The following is a 22,810-nucleotide window of genomic DNA, read 5'->3' as shown; positions in this document are numbered from 1 at the left end:
TCCTCTCAATTCAATATGAGAATAAATTAAACAGGTTCCAGCAAACCAGCAAACCATTGATTTGCACAATTCTAATATCCTTTCTGAGAATCTCTACTGCTATATTTGGAAGAGTACGAAGTAGTGCAGATGTGCTTACCCCAGCCTACATCTGCATAGCGAGTAGGGACCAAAGATGCAGCATAGATAACGAATAGTACAATCAACTATAAATAGATTGCTTATTCTCAAATCGCTTGTATATATGTTAATATATCCAGTCTCAATCAAGCAAAACAGTAACACGGGGGAAGGCTAACCAGCCGGTGCCACCATCCCACATGGTCAAAACATACAATAAGTCGACAAAAGGAGTTAACAAAAATACTGCAAAAATAAAACTTAGAACAGCTTAACCTAGAAAGCTTAAATTACGTCAAACACCTCTTGAGAGGTGATTTGCACACAGCTCGTTCACTCAGCACTTGATTTCCTTGAGACCATGGGCAAAGTACAAGAAAGTTGGGTCGGATGCGCCTTCCTTGTAGTAAGCAAAGACTGTTGCACCATCATCATGCATGCTCTCACCGACAAAACTGCACAACACAAATAATTAGCATTGTTAGCATGTTCCATTGTAATTAACCAGATGCAGGATTTTAAAGAGAACAGATGACACTTCCATAGCAATTAACTAATAATGCAACAGCATAAAATATTACAGAACTCAAACATTCTCTCAAACCTAACACAGTTGCCGCATCTAGTTTCATTACCTTACTCATCATAGTCATCAATGGTGATTAAATAAGATGAAAGCTGATCTAATTTGACAACTATGGTAGAATATGAATTGTCAAAAACTAATGTTTGCCATAGTATAAAAAAAAACATACAATTGAAGGTCGCTGAGCTTTGACATGAGAAACTTAGTTGCTGCCTCAACATTCTTCTTGAACTCATCAGCCTTCTCAGGCTCCAATTTGCCAGTGAGGTTCTTGATGTATCTCTTTACCCATGCAACAAATTGCTTCTTATCATAGGCAGGTTGCTCCTGAAAAACAAGAATATCAGTGACATCGCATAATTAACTAGCAACTTCCCACATAGCCACAAAACTAGACTACCATTACCTGTAGCCTAAAGATTTCGACAATGTCAACAACTTTGACAGCCTGGTCATCAACACCTTCATCCTCCCCAGCACCTTCAGCAGAAGGGTTGGCACCAATGTCGACATCAACACCACCTTTTACAATCCACTGCAAGTACATAAACACATAACCACATCAATTTAGTTGCAAGCCCAGAAAACCATAATTCAAAACTCACAAGAAATGAAAAGATTTGTACAGATTCATACCTTTCCATCTACCTCCCAAAGGCATCCATTGAAGAGTTCCTTGTAGGGGTATGAGTCGGACAAAAGCTCATCACCTAATAATTCCGAGTTTCAGTTGAATCCATTAGATAACAATCAAACGAATACTATACACACGAAATATTGACAAATCTCACGAGCAAAAAGCAGTACTTCAAAATTAAATTGTTCGCCGAGTTCCAACATATCTATTCGTGAAGCTTTCAGTGATTATATCTATTCCTAAAGCTTTCAGTGATTTATAGACAAACCAAAATTCAACAATGATCAGATGTCGAAAAATAACCATCAAAGTTTTTGCAAGTTAGATGTAAATCAAATATCACCATAACAAACCCATGTGAATATACATGATCAAAGACAAAAACGATAAACCCCATATACAGTTCAATTTCACAAAAGGTGAAATCTAGTAACATAAATCGTATGAAACGCAGATCTAATTATCTGAATAGATCAAAAATAAGATAAACCTTCATCGCAATTCTATCAACATCGAAATCCAAATAAATCTATAAACCCTAAATCTAAAACCCCCAGTAAATAAATCAAATCTCCTAGATCTAATCATCAACAATAAATTCCAACAACTAATCAAACCATAAGTTTTGTCGCATACGAAAAACATGCAGCTACAGTAAATCGCAATCAATCCAATCAACTAACTAAACCCCACAAAATTAAAACCCTAACTTTCCAGTCAAACACAAAATCAAACACAAATTCCAAATACCCAGAAAAATACATACGAAATTACCCAAAAAAATTGAAAAAAAAATTGGAAAAAGAGAATACGTACCGCTAATAAGGTCCTGGTAAACGAGCATGGTTGCAGACTTTTTCTCTCTCTCCTGCCTTGGAATTGTGATTTGAGATTCGTTACGCAACCAAGAGAGGATGAGAAAAAGGCTGTGAACAAGAGAGGAGTTTCAGTGGTGCACCCCCTATCTATATTTATATATCTAGGGTTTTAGTATATATATATATATATATATATATATATATATATATATTTTGGACACCTCTCTTCTACTAGTACTCCGTTTGTGCAATTGTGCAAGTGTGCAACTCTTTCTATTATTGTTGGACTTGGACTTTCACAATGTCACAATTGTGACAATTCTAGATTGTGCATTTCCGAAGAATTTAGTATGGGACTGTCTCATATTATAAAGCGCAAAAATGTCATATTTGTAACTAGCTTGTTTCATTTAATCTCTACAAAGGCTTTTCTCACCATATATTAATTGGTTTCAAATTTAATATGTTCAAAATAATTGTTCATTAGTACAAATGAGGTAATACGAAGGATAAGGGGTAATAAGATTAGATAAGGTAAAATAAAGGCTAAAATGTTCATATATGATAAATTCATAGTTAATAAGATAAGGTATGTAAAATTCATGTTGAGTATACACCACAAATCAAAGCCCACGTTATTGAAGCGTCACTATATCGGCCTCAGTACTAAGGGTGCGTAAGTAGAGTTGGTCTATAAAGGGATTAATCATGTTGGAGTAATCATGAGTCTAACAATAACTAAATTTGTTCTTAGATAATTGTTGCATTTTCAAGTTATGGGGGTCAAAAAGCCAAAATGCTTGTATTCCCTTTATTGAGTCTACTTTTGATATCCAATTTCCTCAATACTTATGTTCATCAACCAATTGTTGCCCTAATCATTTTTTATCATTTAAGAAAACAAACAACAACGACAGTGAACTAGATAATTTGGGTTTCATCTAATAAACTAGAGCAAAGAAAGCCATACATACGTAACAAGATGAATAATCTGCTAGCATGTAAAGTATAGTCTGTTACTCTCAATGTGTCTAGTCCGCCAACCCAAATCAAGTTAACGTGAGAGGTTTTGAATCAATATGACAGTCTCACCTACAAAAGTGACTAACCAAAGTGTGTCACGTGGTCGGATGTTCCAATCTCAAGCTGACTCGTATATCAAACACAACCCAAAGTGGCCAACTAAAGCGTGACACGTGACATTAGAAAGACATTAATGATGAAAGGCTTAAAAGCCCACAAGTAAACATCGTACGACGGTGCCCCCCAAGGACACATGTCGTTCTCCCATTAGGTAGCTAATCAAGCCACATTATTGCAATATTCAAGACATAGTCCCAAAAACGCTTCAACTTCTATTTGCTTTCCCTCTCAAGATATTCTGTTTCCGATCTCTAATTTGATCGTCAGAGGTGAATATTTTATGTGAGCCAAAAAAGAAGAATACTTAAACATTATACCGCAACTTTATATGTGCATTTATTAGACATCATATTATTTATAGGCAACAACTTAAAAAAATCTAAGGGGTCGGGCCCTTACTCGCCCCTGGTTGGGTAGTTGGGGTTTCAAATCGAGTAAGGGTAGGGGTTTGGGGTTGGAGTTTTGGATCAGGTAAGGGGGTTGGGCTGTTAGAGCTAGGGTTTTGAGTCGGGTAAGGGTGGGGATTGAGGTTTCAGTTTCAATTTCGCGAGTTAAGTAAGGAATGAGTATTTGGGTTCCGTGTTAGGATCCATGAAGGAGATAGCTCGAGAGGGAGAAGGCTAGAAGGTGGAGAGCAAGAGGGGGTTTCATGGTGGTGGAGGTTGTAAGAAGGTAGATTGGTGATGATGACAATTGACATTTAAGTAATTTATTATGTTTTAACTATGGTTAACGTGTTAATGAAAGTATTATAATTAGGGTCATTTTGTAGAATTTTTTTTTTTTTAAAAAAATGGGGCTATCATTTTAGTGTAGCAAAATTTAAAGGTTACAATTGAGAATTTTCTTTAATTTAATTTTAAGAAAAATGTTATAATCTTAATAAAAATAAAAAATAAAATTTAATCTCAATAAAATTAATTTAATTTTTCAATAAATATAATATAAGTTCAGCAAATAAAATAAAATAAAAAATAATTAAGTAAAAACAATTTAAGTTTAATTTAAATTCATTAAATTTAATAAAATAATTTAATTTTAATAAAGATAATCTAAGGTCCTGTTCACTCCACCTTATTTTTGTTGATCTGAAATTATTTTTACTGAACTGAAATTAATTATATTGAATTGAAATTATTTTTTACTAAGTCTCTAATATATTTTTTCTATGAAGTTACTGATTTTTTGCAAAACAGAACTTTTTTTTACTGAATTGAAATTGCTTCTGCTGAACTGAAATTATTTTTACTGAATTTTTTTTTTAAGGTGAAGTGAAAAGTGCCTAAGTTAAGAACAATATATACTCCGTAAGTCCGTATTCATTAACTCAATACAATTTAGTACTTTGTACGAATTATGGAATAATTCAAAATATTACTCCCTCTGTCCCCTAATACAAAGCCTCATTTTCTTTTTGTATAAAACAAAATACAATGCCTCTTTATATTTAAAGGTTGTATTTTTTGACATTATTACCCTCTTTTTAATGTTAATTAAAGTTTTGTATTAACTGACGTGTAAACTGAAAAGTTAAACTAGGACAGTTAAAAATATTATAGATTAATACAAAATAGTGACGGTGGGTCCCCCATTCTCACAAACTCCCCCAGTTTTCCATAATCTATGTCTTCTTTCTCTCTCCTCCATCCTTCCCCTCTTTCCAACACCACCCCACTGCTTCACCACACATTCCCCCATTAAAATCCCTTTAATCTTATCTTCTGGATTCACGATTCTACTTTGATTCAACCCAGCTATTCAATTCCACCAGCAAAACTGTTCAATTCTAATCTTAATTTTAATTTTTATGCTTGAATTGTTCTGGGGTGTGTTATAATCGAATCTTTCGGAAATTTATGAATTAGGGTTTCCTTAATTGAATTGGGGGAGGATTTAAACTTAATTATAACGTCATGGGACTTGATGAATCCGATACAATTGCTGATGCCGATGGTGGGGGTAAATCTTTGAGTTCATCCAATGTTTCTTGCTCAATTTGTCTCGAACCTGTCACCGACAATGGTGATAGATCTTGGGCTAAGCTTCAATGTGGTCACGAATTTCATCTGGGTATGTGTTTTTGTCAAGAAATTTGAGATCTAGGTTTTTAGTTTTGCTGCTTGTTTGATCCGATTCTTATGCTGAATTTTGCCGGAAATTGTATTGATTATCGTGAAAAACTGGTAGAATTGAATACATATGTTGGGAATTAGGAACTTAGTGGTTGGGGTTGATGCATGATTGGGGGGAATTAATTTAAGGCAATTGGGTTGTTGAGAAAGATGATCACAATATTAAAACTGAGCTAGAAGTTTTGCATGGATTGGATGGGTGGTTAATACTATGCTTAAAATATTTAAGCGTGAGAGTTGTGAGTTGTGGATTGATGTTAACTTGTAAGATTAGTATTATGGACTACACGGGGCGATTGCTGGCTTTTCTTGCCCCTCATGCCGTATAGTATTCCATGATCATATGAGTATGTCCTTAATTCTTAGTGTTTCGTCAAGCTGTGTTGAATATCGTGATTTCTTAGTGATATGATCATATATTCATATGTGTATGTCCTTAATTCTTTCTCACCACAACTTCAGAAGGTAGAACTTTACATGGATCATCAAGGTAATTAGCGCATTTGTCTATGCTCTGTCTCAATTCATTGTTATGGTAATTGTAATTAATCAAGGCGTCAATGGCAAGTGAGAACTTTGAAGGGACTTCGTAGAGTCGACAATGTGTCTGAAGTGTAATTTTGGAGAAAGTAGGGATAGCTTAAATGTCAAGGCTTCCTTGAAATATCTACCAAACTTAATCGAAAACTCTAATGAGACAGAGGGTTGGGGCTTAAGAAATCTTAAGTTATAAGAGATGAGGATACCTTATCAGTCTTGTAGTCAAATTAGAATTTAGAAGAGTTAGGTTATTACAAATGATAATAATAACAGGGTTGTTACATTTTGATGTTAAGATGCTGGAAATAAGACTTAGGTTATTAGGACATGTTAGTAGGCATTCCAATGCTTTAGCTTGGAGATGTGTGAAAATTGTTCCAAGGAATTGTAGGAGATGAAAAGGTAAACCTTAGAAGCTTTGAAACAAGGTCTCCCATTTCTTCCTCCGTCGTGAGAAAATTGTTGTTTATTCCGAGTATGCTCACGACTTCTAATAATTGATGCTGTTATCGGTTTTTCAATGTTGAATTTTTTGGAAGCTGCTTGTGTAGTTGATGGTCTGCTTCATGTGGTGTTGCCCTATTCGTCTTTGCTGATATTTCAATCCTATATTTAAAAATTGTGGTGATCTGCAGATTGCATCGGTTCTGCTTTCAATATCAAGGGATCAATGCAATGCCCAAACTGTCGGAAGATTGAGAAAGGTCAATGGCTTTTTTCCAATGGTTGTCGTTCATTTACGGATATGATGGATGACTGGCCCCATGATGAGGATCTTTATGACCTAAACTACTCTGAGATGGTACTTATTTACAGCCATCTTGATCAATATAAGTTTATTTAACATAGTCAGTATAAAAAACAGTTTGTGAGTTTTTATGAGCATCTCAATTTCAAAAAGGTTGCTTTATTTCATATCAACTTGAGTCAAGGTCTGTTCATATTTTCCTTGGATACTTAGCATTGTATGCTCATGAACATTAATGTTAGTAATTTAGTAAAGCTATTTGGCCTTTTCTGTTCATTTCGGCTGGCTGCTTCATTTTTGTTATCTGACAATTTAATCTTGCCTATGGGTTGGCATTTATTCATAAGACTTCTCATGTGCTTAATAGTCATTCTCTTGGCTCTATGTACTTCCTCCACTGCCCCCAAAACTGAGACTATGTAATTTGCTCTGATTTATTTTAAAAAATTTGCGTGTGTATTCATCCAACTATACACTTGACATTTCTTAAAATAAAGTAGAGTAACTACATGATCTCAATAAATGGTGGATTGCACACTCAAGCTTACTCAAAATAAAGAGTGTATATTCATTTAACGCACCAATAGATCCACCAACTTGCTGTAGTGGATTGCATACTCATTTATAATCCATATTTTTTGTTACTATTAGTCTATTAGTCATTCCTTGTTCATTACCAAAATTGGTGCCTGGTGACTCTTGGGTTATCATCTGCTTATTTTGGAGTAGTAAGTTTATGGGAGTTTTTATTCAACCTTTTTCAATTTTATTTGTCATAACACTCGGCTGCCTAAGTTTAACACCTTTTTCTCAAGCCCCAACCATCCACAGCCACCCCATTTTCTTACCCAACAGCCCCACCCTTGATGTCAAAATCTCTGCCACTATTCTGACAGTATCAGTAATACTATAAATAAAAACAAAGAATCAAGCCTTGGTGACCACTATTAGGATCAATGTGCAAGCTATCGAGTCTTGATCAAAGGTCATGGATGTTAAATTGTTAAGTGGAGTAGAAGGCTTTGAGGATTTATGAGACATAGAGGATCTATAGTAGATAAGGGGGGTGGAAGGAGAGTATTTGGTTGGCTGGAAAACAATGGATCATAGTGAGTTAAAGAGTCTTCCCAGTTTCCCCGGTGATGGTCATATTTTAGGGCAAGCAATTCTAACCTTACAAGAAATTGGAACCATGATGGAAAAGGATTATCAGAATTAATTACCTTAGATGTAAGACGAGAAATTGATCTGATTTGTACTTCTAGCAAATTTCCCATTTCCTCTCATTGACTCTAAATACTTTGTTAGTAATGTGAAAGTAAGATGCCCCTGCAGTTTGGGGGTTCCTAGGGGGAAGGGGAGTGGGGCATTGGTTTGGGAAAATAAAGCATCTCAGTGTATTGTAAATGTGTAGGTTTGTATCTAAATCCACTTTTGTATTACCAAAATTGAAGAGCCAATCTTTTGCTTTGAAGGCCTGGGCTTGGCTTCAGTGAGATTGATGAGGGATTCTTATAATGATTGAAGTGGAAAAAATTCATTTGTTGCTCAAATATAGTTTTATACTTTTTATTTATCGACACAGTAGCTCACGTATCTGTGGTTTTTGTGGAAATTGAGTTTTCAACCACAATACAATGTTGAATGCTCATGTGTACTGACCAATTACTGTCTTATTTGTACTCAACAACCTTGAGAAAATTTAGGAAATGTTGATCGGATGTGTTTAATTTATTTGGGCTTTAAGGAAGGACCCAACCCTGCCCCCAAAGAAATGTGGTTGTCCTTGTTTGAAGGTGCATATTGTGGACTTATATTTTTTTTAGGCCAACTCTAGAAATTTAAGCTCTAATTTAGTTCTAGAGTATTGTGATGACTGATTACCCTACATGATTGTTTCTTTTCTCATTGTGAATAATCTGCATCACTCTTTAAGTCTCTTAAAGATCCCATTATTGTCTGCTGTTGTAGTGCTGATGCAGGGATATCAGTGTATTTATAATTTAGGGTTATGTGATTTTGGAGCATCCTTGATGAAGCTTCCTTCAGCTTTGCTGGATTTTCATACCTTCTGGTTCATATCATTAGTATTCTATATTACAACTGTTCATAATGCAATAAGTTGGTTTCTTTTGTTAATCTCTCCACAATACCATACTGAGACAATTAGCTGTAATTGCTTTGATATGCAAAGGTTTATTTACTTTGATTTGTTTGTTGTTTCCATTTGCAGTTTGGACTTCAATGGTGTCCATTACCTGCGTTTTCACGGATTCCCTCTTTTGAGTAAGCATGCCTTCACAAATTAGGATCCTTTTATACTTGATGTTTTCTAGATTTCGTGGCATTTTTCTAGTTTGTGTGCTATTCTATCTTTTTAATGTCTCTGTGATCAACTACTTCCCCAACCCTGGTTGATGCAACTTTGTAGAGCAGAGTTGTGCTGCTTATTGAGCTGGAGTCATGCTTGTCTGTATGCAGCACTAGCTCAAGGTTTCTCAGTTGGATTTGTTGCTTTGTTAAAGCCTATTAGGATGACCTGACCCAGCCTTGATCTGGGTTAGTTCTGGTTTTTAGTATGAAACCATCCATTTGAAAACTTTAGTCAGCTGTCTTAAACACTTGCACATAAAGACTACCATTTTTATGTTATATGCCCTTAAAGATGATTGCGACAATAGATCTTTAGATGTGCTATTGCATCTTAAATTACTTCTGCCCCTTCTAGGAACACTCAGTGTTGATTAGACTCTTGGACACTTCAAACTAAAACAGACGCTTCTTAATTTGGTTTTGTGATCAATATACCTTATTAACATTATGTATATAGTCATGACCGAGTGTGGTGTTCTCTTTTATGATTACAATAACTGGGTTTTTGTAAACTAACTGAAAGCCTCTCCAAGGCTACAAGTGGCTCTCATGCTCTTCAAGACTATAGCTCTCAGCTAGATGCATCATTGTTCACATGGCTCATACTTCTTCTATTTGGAACTTGTATGAGGGATATGATGGTGTAATGTTTTGTTCTGCTCGGTCACTAGATCACAACCTTTTTTGTCAAAGTTCTTTCCGCATTTAGAGCAACACATGTCATTCAAGCTGCCCTCTTCAATCCATTTTGTTTCAATCATTGATCAATGATGTAATTATATTAATCGTCCCAAAATTTGCTCAGCCATGCATAACTTAAAAGCATCTCATGTCATTTGCCTGGGTCACTGACACTCTGTCCTTGTGTCATGAAGTCTTACCAATTTAAATTATACGTTCCAATCCATGCCTGTATCATGAGTGGGTCACTGGTTTACATTGATCTCATGCCAGGAGTGAGTGTGGTTTATTATATGAACACCATAGACCCAGTGTAGCTGTTTCCAATTGGACTTTGTTTTTGTATGATTTTCCTTCATTCCAGTGTTGCTTCAAGATGTAGTGTGCCTCTGTGTTGTCCTACTTTAAGATTGTGATGGCTTTTTTGGTTAACTGGGCTCTTGGCCATTATTTTTGTTGAATCTCCATATTCTAGTCTATGTATTTGACTACCTGATGAGTGATCTGCCAGTTTTACTCTATTGTTGACCGATGACTGCTTCTTGATGAGTTACTTTTCTTATCTTTGCAGGGAGGGAGAGTTCCCATCTACTCCTTGTAAGTTTTGTTTTTGCATTCGCCTTATGCTGATAATGTTTTGACTATGGTGGTATTTCAATTATTAAACTTTCTTTTTCTTTTACAGATCATGATTTTTTGGGTCAACAAGCTGTCTATGCTGAACATACGGCTGTTTCATCTTCTACACATCAATGCCCTTATGTTGCATATTATGGACCAATTCATTCCTCATCCTCAAACTCTGTTGGAAGCGTATCTGATGGCTCCAATTTTAATAATCGTTGGGGAGGGCCATCTGGACCCAGTGAAATGCCAACTTCTTATGCCTTTGCTGCCATGGACCCCCATTATCATGGTTGGGAGCAACAGTCCTTGAGTTTCTCTTCTAATGGAAATCGGTTGGGTGCTTCTGATCAACCTTCAGCTCCATCTTTGACTTCGAGATCCTCACGGGTGAATTCTGATTTGTCTAGATCAGGGTCATTTGTCCATCCATTTGTTGTAAGCCACAGGTATGTGCTGACAACCATGGCAATCCTCCTTTGGCCTGCTCTTTAATTGTTTAGAAGTATATTTTTAAGCTTTGCTTTGCTTTTAGGGCCTTTATGGGATTGGTCCAGCTGCTCATGCTATTTAATCTAGCCTACTTGTTGAAGGATAAGGGAAAATAAGCTGGGTTTCAGAAAAGTACTGACTATCCGTTAATATGAATTTTCAATGGAAAGGATTAAGGGTTTTGTTTTGGAAAACTACTGAGTTGGCTCCTACTTGAAATTGATAAATGTTGGTATAATTTCTACCACAATTCCACAAATACTACAGTCTTGAATCTAGTAAAGCAACCTTATATTGATTCTCAAGTCTTTTCAGAGAGACCAACCGTATGGAATTTTGGTTTTCCTGCTGTCTTTTCCCTTTTTTTGCTTTGGGTGATGGACATTTGCTCTCCCTCTTACATTGAGATGTGTTTGATCATTATGTTAGATGTGACAATGTTTGTATATTTCAAGATCAAGTTTTACCATCTTGTTTAGGTAGCTTGTCAGGCAATTTCTAATTTTTGTGTACACAATAATCATCATCTCTCCTTCGTTGGTCAAAAGTTCAATACACTTGGGTGTTACTATTGTGTAACTGATGGGGCTTGATGACAAACTTTGTTTGACCACTTTTGTGTTTCATCTAATGGCTGCTTGATATTTTATTATCACAGTTCTGGCAGCAGGGTTGGAAGTTCTGTCACCTCATCTATGATTCCACCATATCCAGGCAGTGCGGCTCGAGCTCGTGATCGTGTACAAGCTCTTCAGGCATATTTTCAGCCACCTAGCAGCTCCCCGCCCATGCGCGCACCCATCATGTCCAATACAAGAAGATCCAGTGGCCATAGAGGTTTGTCCCAAGGGGCCCCAATTCCCTCATCATCTGATCAGACGAATGGAGGCTTTTTTGTATACCCATCAAGTACATCCACTCGGAGCTTTCCTGAAGTGGAGAATCCAATATCTAGCAGGTTCCATGGGTGGGAAAGAGACCATTTGGGTTCTTTCCCTTTAACTCAGGGTGATAGAGACTCCAATTGGCTTCCCCACCAGGTTGTTGGTGGGTCCAGCAATTTCCGCCAACGACATGGATCTGAACGGACACCATCACAAAATCGGTCATAAGACCACACAGTCTATCCTTTTTTTCGTTATTGGGTGAAAGCGGAAAACAAATTGCCAATATTACAACTGCAGAAACCAATGAAATATGTAATGTGTGAAATGATGCAGAATGGTTTTATTTGATGTTTCGCTTGGAAAAGCGAGACTCCTATTTGCTGTTGAGTGGATCCTGAAATGGTCCTTTCTGGCAGTGGCTTCATTGAAAAGCTTAATTGCCTCGAGGGTATTTAGGATAAGACATTGAATTGTAGATGACCGTTGGTTTATGCAGAGAGGTGTCTGTTGCCTTAGAAAGCGAATTGGGGTTGTCTTGCTAGAATGCCTGAAGGTTTGTGAGAAAGGGGGGACTGAATTCTGTTGCATGTTAACTTAATCCCCGTATATTTGTGGTAATTGTATGCAAAAATCCAAGAAGTTTTGAACCATTATCTCTTTTCATTTTTTTGCAGTTCTAACTAGATGTAATGGCATTGATAAGTAGGTTCAAACCAGGCTAGTCATTGGACTTTAGGTCTTGTCTTAATCACCTAAGTTCTAAATCTTCTAATTGTTTAAGAATTAATGTGGTCAGATGAGACATGTTTAGGAGAAATAACCTTTAAAAGATCATTTAAGATAATGATAAACATTGGTTAATTAAAGGCTACAACACCACCACATTGCGTTGCCGCCCCTCTTCCCTCATCATCATCCATGACAGCCAACATGGCAGCAGTCCAGCATCCTCACGAGCAACCCACGTCCCTTGTAACACTAACATCAATAGCCACAACAAGCACCAATTCAGCCATGAAGCCAATTAAAAAAATTAGGGTTCGTATTCAAATAGAATTGAGGATTTTATTGTGATACGCATTGGATCAAATTTTACAAGAATGTCAATTAATTCCCTCTTCTCCCACACTCTCCACCACAAGCATCACACGCAAGCCATTGTCTCCACCACAAGCGCTAATGCGTATGCAACCCTTGGCAACATTAACCAATTGAGGACTGTTTTGAGTAAAAATATCCCCCACATATATCACTTTCAAATTTAATTGAAAGTTGAGATCTTTTAAAGCAAATCACCACAATAGTTGTGAGTCCTTGTGACATATAATATCAATTTTTATTTGATGCAATGAGAGACTTGATAGAAAAAGTCCCACATTAGCATTGATTTACTTATAAGTATTTACTCTGCACTCCAATTCCAAAATTTAGAAAATTCAGTCGAATTGCAAGGAGGAAGAAATATGAAAATTGCACAAAAGAAAAAAAAAAAAAAAAAATGGGAGTAACGTGGTGATTTTCTAATATTGCTTACAATGTACTTCGGCATCTTCATGCGTCTAATCAATTAAGGTAGTAAATTAGTAATATACTACATATCTTAAGGAATGACAAATTAACACTAATTTGCTAAACTTTACAATTTTATTTCCAACCGTCAAAGGTTCTTCAAAGAGGGATTCAACGCTTTAACTTGTATGTGTAACAATTGGTGTTTTTATTTATTTATTTATTATTATTATTATTATTATTATTATTATTATTATTATTATTTTATTTATTTATTTATTTTTTTTTTTGAGATATAAAAAATTCAATTGTTACATATAATATGAAGCTCCAGTAATTATTAGAAAGTGAGATTACCTTGGAAAAGTCGAATTCTCTAGCCTCTACATATTCTTCCGTCTCTACAATTCAGGGTTTAATTCTTCGATAAGTCACGGACGCACAAGAAGGGTATTCAGCCCTTTATACTCCGTACAATTACAAGGATTTTAGCATAAATTTAATTGGGTTTATTTAGCCAACGGGTTTCACAAACCATTTGTACTTTTGTTAAACTATAGTAGCTTGACTAGCTTAAGCTTTTACCAAACATTTATAAAAGCAACAGTGCACATAAGAATCTTACAACCACGATTATTAGATCATTTATTGACCAACTAAAGTCAACCAAATTAGTCAATTGCTTAATAGAAAACTAAAAATCTGCAACAGCAAGTTCAGGTACCCTGATGAGAAATTCACTAAATCTGATCTAATGAGTAAACTTCTCGCACCCTAGTCCCAATATAGTAAGACAGTAAGAGTGTACATTATCAGCTTAATCTAACAATTCTACTCCCAAGTATATGCTACAGCACAGCTCTTTAACGTTACACTCTTCTCGATTCAGCAACGCTCCTCAGACTCAACAGAACGACTCCTATCAGATCTTGCCTGCAATACACAACATTGCATGTTAACGAATTTGTAGATTACAAAGCAGTTGGAAAAAGAGTATAATTTACAGAACATAACAGAAGAAATCATACAGCTGGTGAACGTGATCGACTGACACTTCTGCTAACAGAACGACGAACTGGAGATTTGGACCTTGATAAAGATCTGCAAAGTGAGAATTGGTAAAATGTCAGTCTAAATGAATTTGACAGCTTCAGCAATTTGTCATAAATTTGACAGCTTCAGCAATTAGTCATGATTTTAACAAGAATTCAACAGGGTGATTTTGGACCTTGGTTTGCCGTTACTCAAAACTATACAGAAAAATTTACACCAGTAAGGGGAAGTGGAAAGAGAACCATTTTGGACTAGAGCAAGAAATTCCAACCTTACAATCCAGTCAGAGAGCCATTTTGGACTACAGCAAGAAATTCCAACCTTACCATCCAGTCAGACCGGTGTGGAATATCATGTTCACCAATGAGAGTAGCAAAGAAGGCCCAAAACCATATTTCGCACTTAAATTGCATAGAACATTGTATCTACCAATATCCTTTACCACGAGTCCTACCAACTCTCATGCTTATGCAATTGGGCTACAAATGCTCTGTGTTCCAAGACACTAGAACACTCATGAGAATCCCGTTCTTTCTTATAGAACCAAAGATTCCGCCAGCTCACATCCACAACCTCCACCAAGCATAATACCTTTATAATTTATCCAACAATCATAATTCCCAATAGTGAACACATCCAACAAATATAAAACGACGCCAGCCTGGATGGAAATGAGCAAGGTTTGATGTGCAAATAGATCCAAGCCCCTATGTCCAATCCCCAGACTGCCGCAAAGAGCTGGATCTACGAAACAAAGAAGACAAGCTTCATAAACTCATTAAAACAATTCGGCAACATCTCATATGTTTCAAATACGACCGTGTCCTAAAAATCCATCAAGAGGCAGGTTTAATTTGGAAAATCTGTCTGTCTTATCTACATGATCATTTTTAAATGTTCCATCTTTAGTTTCAACTTATCCCTAGAAAATGCGTATTTATTTACTGGACAAAACTCTACATAACTTGAAAACAAGGCATAGTAAGATTAGTAACAAAAATACGGTTCCAAATTCATCAGATCTAAAAATAAAAAGCATAATGTCACTAGACATGGTAGAGAACTAGAATGCCATGTCCTCTAACAAATTCATCACATCATATGGCATGTACGAGACAAACTACCTGCATGTATCCAAATCTCCTTTTTACTCACCACAGTCCATCGCTCCAACTACAAAAATTTAAGTAATAAATCAAAATGAAATTTGGCACCATCCTTTACTTTTCAATTTCATTGACAGAAAAAATGCAAACAATGCTAACATAAAAAGCACACATTGCCACCCAAAACAGGTCAATAGCCTACATATATGACACCCGACTGCACATAAATGCATCTGATAGGCAGCAAACCAAATAACCAATACCGTGCAGATGTTAAATGATTAAAACAGATGGAACATAAAGAGACAATGAAAAAGAAGATCATTTCTCTTGGTCCCAAGAAACCTAAACTACATACTATTCCATACTCCATTCTGGCATCACCCAAGACAAAGAACACTCGTAGACCCAAGAAAAGAAAGCAAATGTGCACTCGATAACAAAATAAACAACAAAAATGTAAGCACAAATAGAAAATTTAGAGGGGGAAGAGGTTACAACTTGTAACAACAACCCAACATTTGCTGAATGCTTGATGGCCTTCCCAATAATCTAGAGAGTCAAAAAGAATGATCCACATATTTGTAGATGATCCAGTCTTGCAGCACCCAACACTAGTAATATGAAAGATACATACTCTTGTATGCTGATCCAGTCTATTTTATGCCATTATCTGTAACTGGCTGATACCAAGATAACCTCAAATTATTTCCCATAGAGATGCTTGCCCATTAATAAACCACAAGAATTCACACTATGGTTGGTACTAGACTTGCTATTACCAAGAAAGAAGACCTCCTGTTAATAGGCTGTTATACTCCGAAGTGGAGTACATCATAATGTTTCCCTCTTATACCAGCCAAAAGGATAATCAGGATAATCAAACAGCGCATTGTTTAACAAAGGTTAAATCAGGGAAATTTAGTGCAACATAATCTTACCAATTACATAATCCTGGCTCAACACTAGAAGCTACACATGTAACCTAATTATCTTTCAATTAAGATTAAGCAGGGATAATCAGTAGAATATTGCCTGTCACCAGAATCTGGCCCATCAATAGAAGCTAAACATAAACCAACTAGCTATGTCATTGGTATAAGCTAGGCAGTTTCTTGAAATATAATGAAACACCAATAGCCATCTAATTAACCCTTAAACAGGCAAGTAATTGATACTAGAAAATGTCTTAAGGTGATTAATAAGCACAAGTTACAAGAGCAACAACATACCTAGAACGAGAATGAGAAGGGGATCTCGAGGGAGACCTTGAAAGAGATCTGGAATAAGAACGTCGTGAACTTCGTCTTCTTGGAGAAATGCTGCATCAGAGTAAACCACATAAACATGCTATCATATCGTGGAACTTCACAACAATTTCCAACTTAAAACAAATAACAGCACCTGTAGCTGCGGCTTCGGCTTCTGCTTCGGCTATAACTACGGCCACGGCTGTAGCTTCTACTTCTCGACCTATCATCTGGACTCAGACTCCTAGAGTACTCTTTCACCTACAGGCAAAAAATAGATTAGGAAAAGAAAAGAAAAAAAAGAAAAAAAATTCAAACAAATACACATATTTCAAGAATCAGTTCTAAGTAAGACATACTCGAATATAAGCACGAGAGAATGCATTACGAAACTCAGAATCATCCAGCTTCCTGACCTGCATGACAAGTAATGCCGAATTAAACCCCAAGGAAAGGGACATAGAAAGCAAAAACTGTCTCTTAACAACATACAGAGCCAAACTAACTTACAGCACGCTTCATATCATCATAACTTGCATATTCAACAACTCCAGTCATGCCTGCAAAAAAATAGTCAATCAGATGAAGGGTATTATATACAGATATAAGCATGCAATGCACAAAACATCCCAACTTTTACAGATGAACCCAAAAGACCTAAACATATTTTTTCTGGACAGTTGAGCTCACAATAATCCAAACTATGACACAAAATGAGCGAAGTTCAAATTAATGCAGCAAGATAATACTCGTCCTTCAACTTTAATACGTAGTACATACACATCAGCATCTATCACATGCAGGCTTGCAAAAAGGACCATTGGCTTTTTTAGGTAGAAAGATAAATAATATCCCATAGAAAATAGTGAATACTGTGACGGATTCCAGATAAGACATAGAAATTGTCTAAAACAAGAGGGTGTAAAAAGCTTAAGGAAATATATAAGTTAAACAGAAAGGAGAGTATTTAGTCAACAAATAAATATAAGACCAGATGTCACAGGTTCTGTCTAGAATTAAAGCAATAAGACGGTTTCTGTCTAGAATTAAAGCAAAAGGATTAAGTTAATAGTCCAACTATTCTTCCATTTTTGTCACCCAGTGAACCAGATAATATCCAATCCTTACATATTTCATCTTCATAAAGTTGAGTGAATACATTGTAATGATCCACCCTAGGGTCTCCCAATCATGCTGAAGTACTCCAACTCTCCAAGTGTGGCACCTAAGGGCACTATGGATTATGACTGTATCCAGAAAACTGTTTTCAGTATCATTACAAGAAGAGATCAAGGCCTCTCGAATGATTATCAGTACACACTTCTGCAGGATAAATCAATACACCGTACATAATAATAAAAGTTATTCTCTCCTTTGCTTTGATCTGTCTCTTTATCATAACTATTCCTCTCTGAAATGTTGCTGGGACAGCTTATATCATTACAATATATTCAACATAAGATGCACGGCAGCAAAGCATAATTCCACCTTAAAGCACCCACATCACCAAACCACATTGAGCAAGCAATCACAGACACGGATGCAAGAAGCACTTAAAAAGCAGAAATTAAAGGCATCAAGTGCACCAACTAACCACCATAACGACGATCCTTGAATACATCTGAAAAACAAACATCCCCGGCTCGTCGCATGTGATCCTAATAATGAAGAAATAAATAAGTAGATCAGAAAAAAGCATGAACAATAGACAGTGGATATACAATGGGAAGGGGAACATTTAACATAACAATCATGCACGAGACACAACTGCACAGCACAATGATTCCTTAATCCTATCTAGCTTAAAAACTGTTATCACTCACCTTAAGGTCTTGCCAAGAAGCAGATGATGGCAGTCCAGTGACCATGACTGCACAGACACCAACATAAGAATTTCTTAGAGCTGTAAAATAACCAAAAAGATGTCACTTGAGAAGCAAGAGTGCAAGACTAACCTCTATAGTCAGTGTGCTTGGGTGCTCCACCTCTATAACTGCTGCCTCCATAACTGCTGTGACGGTCAGATGATAGGGATCCTCGACCACCATGAGCAAATTCCACCTAAAGAGTTAAGAACACCATTGTAATTGTTGCAAAAACAGACAAAAACAGAAGCTCAGATAGACGGGCAGCAAAATAGGTCCCAAGCATACTAACCCGCAAACGATGCCCATCAAAATCATAACCATTCCGACCATACACAGCATCTTCAGCATCTCGTTCATCTTCAAACTATAAAGAACATATAACAAAAAAAATGAACAAACTGAGAAATAAGGGAAAGAAACTACAAGTTCATAACATAAATCACCCATCTAATCCCAGCTCATTCTCTCCCCATCGAAATTGATCTCACCTCAACAAATGCATAACCAGGAGGCCGTGGTGGAATCTTCAGATCAATGTCGACGATTGGGCCATACTGCATCAGAGCGTAAACAAATAGTGAGTAGTCGCTTGATTTACTTAGCTACCATAATTACATTTTATACATCTTTGATCAAGAGCCACTAAAGTAAATTCTAGTTCCTGGGTTGGGCCATACTAACATATTCGTTTGAATGCTACCAACACTGGTTTAAAACAGAATAATAAACCCCCAAAACACACACACAATAACACAAATTTATTATTATTTACTTATTTAAAATAAAACATAAAAATCCACATACAGGCTATATATTTGTTTCCTACGTAAATTTTTTCATGAGCGAGAAACACGATCCTAAATTCTTCTCTATATTCTTTTGGCCCAAGAATGATCATCATTCAACCATTCTTAATTGACACTTTTAACCGAGAGCATCACGAGCCATTGTAAATGACTTATTACATCACAGATATTTTTTATTTTTTCAGAATTGACCATCAATGCCCGTGTATTTCTCGCACACAACACACATGCTGGTTTAAAAAGATTGATCATCAATATATTTTTTTCTATCGTTCAACAACACAATATCACATATGGACAAACCAATAGCCTAAATATTTCTCATCTCTTCTGCATTGGCTAATCCAGAAATAGGTATGCCTAACCAGCTACTACAGTATTCTGTCAATCTCAAAAGGCTAGAATAAATAAAGCCTCCGCAATTTAGTGAAATGTGAAATACAATCTCAAAATAACTACTGTAGTTATCAATATATCATGACAACATCAACAATAGCACATATAGAACATTCATCTCTACATACACAAACTTAACCCTGGATAATTACTTTTAAATTTGTAGAATATGAATAATTCATTTCAAGGACAATTTTCATCTCCAAGATGGGGTCGCCACATAAACTTATATAAAGACCAACCTTGTAAAAGATATCCTCGACTTCTTTCTCGCGAATATCACCGGGGAGATTACCAACGTAAATAGTACGGTAAATTCGTCTCGTCATGTTTTTCTTCAACCCTTCACCAAGATTAGAATTTGACAAAAGCTGCACAGCAAAATATAACCAACTATCAGAAATTTTCAACAGGGGACAAACAATACCTTTTATAAAAAATTTAATATAATCTTCTTAGATTTTTCAAATACAAGTATTAAATTAGCTATGAAGATATTGAATTCAAATTCGCAAAATTAATCTGAAAAGTTAAACACTAAAAACATTTTCTTTAAAAGAATATTTCGAGCTCGTGTCACAAACTACAGAGTATTGAATTGAGCTAACTACGATTTTTAAATAAAAAAAAAATTAAATCAATTGCGTTTAAAAAAAAATCAGTTAAACATCACGAAAATTCACAAAATTGAGCTAACTACGAATTTTTTTTTAAAAAAAAGAAATACGAAGTATAAAAACTTAGAAATTTTTATAAAAATAAATACGGAAAATTAAAACTCAAAAGAAAACAAAAATTCAATGTTAATTTAATTGAACAAGACGTCGATGTACGATCAAATTGCAAAAAAAAAAAAAAAAAAAAAAAAAAAAGGTAATTGACAACAAAATCCCTATATTGAATTTAACAATACAATAAATTTCCAATTACCACAAATCGATAATAATCCAAAACCTAATTTTTATCTACCCAGCTAAGAAATCGATATATTAAAAAAAAATGCCAAAAACACCAGAAGAAAGAAGAAGCGAAATTACCGAACTTAACTACTGGTACGATGAAAGAGTTAACTGAACAACTTATTAATCAAAGAATAATAAATTAAATTGAATTTTCGATGATTATTTATAGCACAATAAAATCAGAAGAAAATAATAATAAAACGGAAAAAAACGAGAAGAAGATGTAACTTACCGTGAAATATAGAAGTCTCTGGAAAGCAGTTAAGAGAGGAGAGAGAAAATAGGGTTTTTATAAAGGTGGAGATTGGATTCGGTGCTTTTTACCTACGGTTTTATTGTGCGCCAGACGTTTGATCTTTTTGTTTATCCACGTGGCAGTATCTTGGGAGGGGATTGCTTTTATGTTGTGCTTTGTTTGGTGGCTGAAAAATATATGTTAATATACTCAATTATTATTTATTTCTAATAATTCCAACTAAGGTTTATTATCTAATAACTCAACTATTTTATGTGTTTGCCTCCAATAGTCCCAACGGTCAACACCAAGTCAACGACCTGTTGTAACAAGTTACCATGACACATGTCAACATGTGATTGGTCCAAAATTTTAAAAAAGTTTAAAAAAATAAAAACATTAAAAAAACAAAAAAATTCAGCCACCAACAACCACCGCCAAACCCTAACCTCACCCATTAACACACCGGGAACCAGACGTTCACCCCCATTAACCACCGAAATCGGCTGGCCACCCCATCTAACCTACCCTCGACCCCCGAAACCACCCAGCCAGCCACACCGCACCTGTACCAGCCCCCGAAACCACTGCGCCACTACACAACTACACAGCCACCCCCGAAGCCACCAACTAAACCAGCCTCGCAATTCTCTTCAACGCTAGCCTCAACGCACAAGAAAAGAGCAAATTGCGATCCCGTTGGTTGCTGCTGTTGGCCGGAATTCCTTGGTGGCGAGCGGGACCTAATGTGCGGCCGGAGTGAGGCTTCAAAAGGAAGTGAAACCCTTGACGGGGTTTAACGCGCGGTTGGAAAATCGGGGATTGAGAAGGTTGGACAGTGAGTTTTGGGGTTGGGAAGGGACGACCGGTCCTTTACGGGGGGTAGGGAGGTGGGCGGTGGCCGGTCGGTTCTCGGTGGGCTGGGGTTCGCTTAAGGTTTCACGGGGAAGGGGAGGGGGTGGCTGGGAGTTGTTTTTGTTTATTAATTTTTTTTAATATTACACCAATCACATGCTGACACGTGACTTTAAAAAAATAAAAATAAAAAAATAAAAATAAAAAATAAAAAAATGACCCTTTCAGCAGGTTACCGGTCATTGGGACCATTGGAGGCAAACTGACCCCGTAGTTGGGATTATTAGATAATAAACCTTAGTTGGGATTATTAGAAGTAAATTGCCAATAGTTGGGATTATTAAAGTGTATTTTTCCTTTCTTATTTGGTGATTTTTGGAAAAGATACAAGGAAAGCATCAAATTCAAAACTAAAAAACTAAAAAAATAAAAACCGTCTTTTGGTAGTGAGGATGAGAGATTGAACATTTAAGAGTAGGAATGTCAAGGGGTAAGGATGGATCCCAATTTGGCGGGTGGTAGGATGGTGATGGAGGTTTCAAAAAAAAAAATTAAAAAAATAAAAAATAAAAAATATACCCGTCATGAGGGATAGAGCGGGGGTGAACTTTAAGTTGTACCCGGCCCGCTTCGGCCACTAAATTTTGGCTACTAAGCCTTGGGAATTAAATTAACACTACGGTTAAGGGTATTGTAATTATAACTTTGTGATTGTTGATGTTTAATGTGTCTTCCTTCTTATTCCTTATTTAAAATTATTATAGATATAGGCTTAATTAAAGATGATTGTGGGTTATGTTATGTGCGAGACCTGGCTAGACTTAACCCACTCACTACATGTTGTGCTGAAAATTTCAAAAGAGTAAGAAGTAATTCACAATTTAACACACAAAGCCCAAACCCACGTTTCATTATATTGTGCTAGCATGACTAAGACAAATCTAACTTATTTTAGCATCATTGGACTCAACATGAATAGTAGCGTGTTG

The 22,810-nt window shown here is 36.1% G+C and overlaps 3 protein-coding genes across 9 annotated transcripts; 1 reads left to right on the top strand and 2 right to left on the bottom strand.

Annotated features, from left to right (window-relative positions):
* Nucleotides 1–211: 211 nt before the first annotated feature.
* Nucleotides 212–2,319, bottom strand: LOC110736845 (translationally-controlled tumor protein homolog). The gene is made up of 5 exons (XM_021917172.1): nt 2,160–2,319; nt 1,343–1,416; nt 1,113–1,241; nt 876–1,033; nt 212–575 (listed from the first exon to the last, which is right to left on the bottom strand). Exons 1-5 carry the CDS (start codon nt 2,185–2,187, stop codon nt 458–460), a joined length of 507 nt encoding a protein of 168 aa, XP_021772864.1. The 5' UTR covers nt 2,188–2,319; the 3' UTR covers nt 212–457.
* Nucleotides 2,320–4,905: 2,586 nt separating this feature from the next.
* Nucleotides 4,906–12,434, top strand: LOC110736844 (E3 ubiquitin-protein ligase RFI2-like). Its single transcript, XM_021917171.1, has 6 exons — nt 4,906–5,374; nt 6,612–6,778; nt 8,958–9,010; nt 10,350–10,375; nt 10,464–10,851; nt 11,553–12,434. Exons 1-6 carry the CDS (start codon nt 5,218–5,220, stop codon nt 12,004–12,006), a joined length of 1,245 nt encoding a protein of 414 aa, XP_021772863.1. The 5' UTR covers nt 4,906–5,217; the 3' UTR covers nt 12,007–12,434.
* Nucleotides 12,435–13,854: 1,420 nt separating this feature from the next.
* LOC110736843 (serine/arginine-rich-splicing factor SR34-like) lies at nt 13,855–21,107 on the bottom strand. 7 transcript variants are annotated; one of them, XR_002514284.1, is made up of 14 exons: nt 20,964–21,107; nt 20,012–20,140; nt 19,056–19,121; nt 18,857–18,931; nt 18,655–18,760; nt 18,523–18,569; nt 18,294–18,357; nt 17,210–17,259; nt 17,059–17,115; nt 16,854–16,960; nt 16,682–16,771; nt 15,468–15,516; nt 14,319–15,108; nt 13,855–14,223 (listed from the first exon to the last, which is right to left on the bottom strand). XR_002514284.1 is itself a non-coding variant. In XM_021917167.1 (13 exons), exons 2-13 carry the CDS (start codon nt 20,096–20,098, stop codon nt 14,176–14,178), a joined length of 870 nt encoding a protein of 289 aa, XP_021772859.1. In that variant the 5' UTR covers nt 20,099–20,140; nt 20,964–21,096; the 3' UTR covers nt 13,855–14,175. The 7 variants fall into 7 exon arrangements, 3 of the variants coding, with proteins under 3 accessions (XP_021772859.1, XP_021772860.1, XP_021772862.1); XR_002514282.1 differs by lacking the exon at nt 15,468–15,516 and having other exon boundaries at nt 14,319–14,391; nt 14,615–15,087; XR_002514283.1 differs by having other exon boundaries at nt 14,319–15,087; nt 20,964–21,105.
* Nucleotides 21,108–22,810: the final 1,703 nt, after the last annotated feature.

This window comes from Chenopodium quinoa, unplaced genomic scaffold, assembly GCF_001683475.1.
Source record: "Chenopodium quinoa cultivar QQ74 unplaced genomic scaffold, ASM168347v1, whole genome shotgun sequence".
Lineage (NCBI taxonomy): Eukaryota > Viridiplantae > Streptophyta > Magnoliopsida > Caryophyllales > Amaranthaceae > Chenopodium > Chenopodium quinoa.
This window is presented reverse-complemented; position numbering and strand designations above follow the sequence as displayed.